The following is a 3,663-nucleotide window of genomic DNA, read 5'->3' on the forward strand; positions in this document are numbered from 1 at the left end:
CCTATTGCAATAAAACGGCAATTTCATACTTTAACCCCTAATATTTATATGAATACACTTTAGGTTAGTACAGTTATATTATGGAATATTATTAACAATTTTTTTTTATATTAATGCAATATTTTAATTGTATAATGTCGGTTAGTTCATTATTTATGATAGCCATTTATGTGTATAAAGTAAGTTAGGTTATTGTTGTGTAGGTATTTACCAGGGTGTATTTTAATAAGATGTAAGGAGTTTTTTTATATCGTCCTTGGATCGTAGCGTTATAATCTTTCCATTATCTTATTTGCTTGCGACTTTCTTTACTATCTCTCGAGTTTGATGTGTGTTTAGTTCAAACAGCTCTGCGTTCTTCTTTTGGAGGTCCTTCACAGTTGTCTTAAACTCTTGAATGATTCTTTCGAGTTCTTCCATTTGGTCGGAGTGATATTGAAGAGATCCTGACAGTTCCGCTAGCCGTTTTCCTAACAGTTTTCTCCATCTCTTTCGAAATGTCTTTTAATAATTGTTTGACGTCAATTTGGAGGGGCAGTTTATCATCAGCTTCATCTTCCTCGTTCTCTTCATTAGGAATGATGACCGAATTACTTTTTGGTGTTGTTTCTTCGCACTCTTCACACATCCACTGCAGGTTACTAGATGAAGACCTACCCTTTGTTTGGTGCTCAAGCCTGAGCGCTCAGAGTTGAGATGTACGATCTTTTCACACCTACGGCATTTCACTCTTGAACATTGTTTGGTGATATTTTTTTCGCACTTATCACATTTACCCATAGTGAGGGTGGAATGTATTGTTTAATTTATTTTTTGTTTTCCGTTAGTAGCCGAGCGTCACGTCTATTCGCGCAGACGGCCGGACGAAAAGTAGAAATCTTCGAAGAGGTCTGAAGCCTTCTCCTACAGGCGCCGTCCTCACCAGTGTTGTCAGAACCCTTGAGTCGAATCTTACGTTTTGCTTAAAGTTACATTTGTGCTGAAAAAAATCACAAAAAATTTTCGTTTTTTTTTTAAATTAGGTAGAACCTTTTTATTGACGGGGGGGAAATCTTTACAGATACCCCTGAGCACAGGGAGACTCAGGGATTATGTGGGGACTCTCCGTCCAGACTGGAGGGCCTGCCCAACGGTTTAGCTCTCGCCGGTTGAGTCGGCGCCGTGGGATCGGTGAACATTCACCACGACGCCGCCCTAGCTTGCGCTAGGGCTACCGCGCCAAACTTACATGGAACCTTAGAATAATAACGCATAGAAACCTAGCCCGCATTAACGTACTACTAAAACTAGCCTACATGAATTTGATTTTTGCCTCACTTGTGACAGTTCGTTTGATATGAAACTATCATTCTATGCGTTATTATTCTAGGGATAGAACCTAACTAACGCCTCTGTCGCTGAATATCATGGGCAAAAGATCATGTTCGCAAAACATGATATTCGCTAGACCCTTAGGTACCAATACATATTAATTTCATTTTTAGGTTAACGCGTTAGTGGCGTGTTCAAGCCATAATTATAATTGGTCCACTTTGTATTCGAGAATAATCTGTTTTATTTTCGCGTATTAAGCTTGCTTTACTGAAATTCCTAGGAAATCCACATAGACCCTGAAGATGACATAGACAAAATCTCAACGAAATGCTTCAACGGTATCCGAGCGTGTGTGGTGGGTGCACAAGGCCCTAGTCAAGGGTATCACATGTACGGTGCCCCAGGGACCTACCGTGTGTTGCTGATCGGCCCTCGGGGATCCGGCAGGAAAACGCAGGGCCGGATGTTGGCTCTACACTTTGGAATTGTTTATGGTATTTGTTACTACACTACTTCTACTATATACTTTGTCCTGAAATTTTAGCAGAAGAGGTTACCTAAATATCAACGGTACAAGCCCGATATGCTGGCGTGTTTGTTGGATCGTTGAAATCAGCTAGTCTTTTTGCAGTCATAATTTATTAGATGACTTTGTCTGACAAATGAACAAAGTCATTGCTCCCTAAGATACACGTTCGTCTGCCCTGGTAGTGTGTGACCGGAGCGTTCGTCCTGCGCACAGTTAGCGTGTCTTAGTAGCGGTCTAGTTGAGGGCCTGAGGCGAGGAGACGCGTGAGTTACCCTTTAAGTCGGTGGACATTGTCGCAGGACACTGCCACTTGGCATCTCTGGCACTAGCACGGAGAGCTAGCAGAGGATGAGCTAGACATCTTCCGGTCCCTCCGGCCGCGTAGGAATCTGGGAACTGGAGAGACGCCGTTCATTCGGCGTCGGGAAGTGAGCGTGCCTTACAGCTCCGCCACCAATGAGGAGATTTAGTAGTCGGCTTAGAGTCGGTGGCTCAGCGATGGCAACCGTTAGTCGTGCGGGGCGCGACGGGAAGTGAGCGTGCTTACACCTCCGGTATCTACCTACCTATCTGGAAAATAGGGAGGGTGCTGTACGTGCACCCGGGGCGGCTCACCTAAGGCACTAGCCTTACAGAGAACCGGATGAAGTACGTGCAAACGTGCTGATCCGGGGTTAGGACCTGACTTAGATGGTCCATTCGCGACTGAGCTCGCACAGGTCACAGTGCCCTTCCCGCATAACCAAGAAGTTGATAGGAATGGGCACTATAAACAAAACTTATGTAGAAAGATATGGTAAGCCCCCTAAGATAATAATTTATAACTACCTTAGGGAAAATTCCTTCAATCCGGCCGGATTCGAACCGACGTCTCCTGGCAAACCGTGCTAGACGCTATGCCAACTAATCCACGGAATGAACTTTCGTAACGAACGATCTTAGTATTAATAATTATAACAAACTAGTAGAGTAATTTCACAAAAAATAATTGAAATCAATTCAATAAAAAATTGTATGCTTTTATTTTTGCGATATACCTATTACTTGTGCCTCTGGATATACATATATGTCTGTGCTCGTGCCATTAAAACCTAGTGGGTAACGAAGGATAAAATTATGCAAGAAGTTAGTTTAAATTTGGCAGTTACTCTATTTTGGTGGAAACATTGCTGATCATATTCTGTTCTCAGTGGATTTCTGGGAACTACTCATGGAAGCAAAGGAGAGAAATGATGAGATAGGAGAAAAACTGCGTCTTTATGGGCCAAGTGTTCGGCTCAAGATCGATATTGTATGCCGTAGGATTATGCAAAAGGTAAAAGTAACAAGTTCCAAAAACCGGTAAGTGCATAATTAGACAACTAATTAAAAAATTACGTTTATTTCGTCGTTATGGTCTGATTGCTTGCTCCAACCAGAGCACGAGGAAAGAAAGCTAAATATTGCTCTTTATAATGCTAAAATCTATACCCGAAGAGCTGTCATGGATGTCGCTTATCAACCGGGTTCAAGAGTTTTTCACTTGCGTTTTTCGCTTGCTTGCGTTGGCTGCATACACAGCGTAGAAATTTGCCTTCCGCGCAAAGGCGTAGGCGTTCTCGAGTTTTCCGCTTTGCATTGCGGAGAAACTTGCGCCCATGCGCGGCGCGTTTCGTTTGTTTGGGTTGTCGACACTCTCGAACCAGCTGCTGCTCTGTTTTTTTAAAATTATTGCTGGCCATGGAAACAAAGTCCTTCAGCCGAAAACATAAACGTTTAATTATATTTCTGTAAATATGGCCACCACAAAGAGGATAGGCTATTTGAGGCGGCGTGCTTGG

General features: G+C 42.8%; 1 protein-coding gene across 1 annotated transcript in view; it reads left to right on the forward strand.

Moving 5' to 3' along the window:
- Positions 1-134: 134 nt before the first annotated feature.
- Positions 135-3,663, forward strand: part of LOC113233238 (adenylate kinase 8) — an 8,371-nt gene continuing 4,842 nt past the window's right edge. The window contains exons 1-3 of the mRNA XM_026468279.1: positions 135-140; positions 1,595-1,808; positions 3,034-3,158. Of these exons, the coding sequence (XP_026324064.1) occupies positions 135-140; positions 1,595-1,808; positions 3,034-3,158 (345 nt within the window). The remainder of the gene's footprint in view (positions 141-1,594; positions 1,809-3,033; positions 3,159-3,663) is intronic.

This window comes from Hyposmocoma kahamanoa, unplaced genomic scaffold, assembly GCF_003589595.1.
Source record: "Hyposmocoma kahamanoa isolate Upper Pololo Valley unplaced genomic scaffold, ASM358959v1 78, whole genome shotgun sequence".
NCBI lineage: Eukaryota > Metazoa > Arthropoda > Insecta > Lepidoptera > Cosmopterigidae > Hyposmocoma > Hyposmocoma kahamanoa.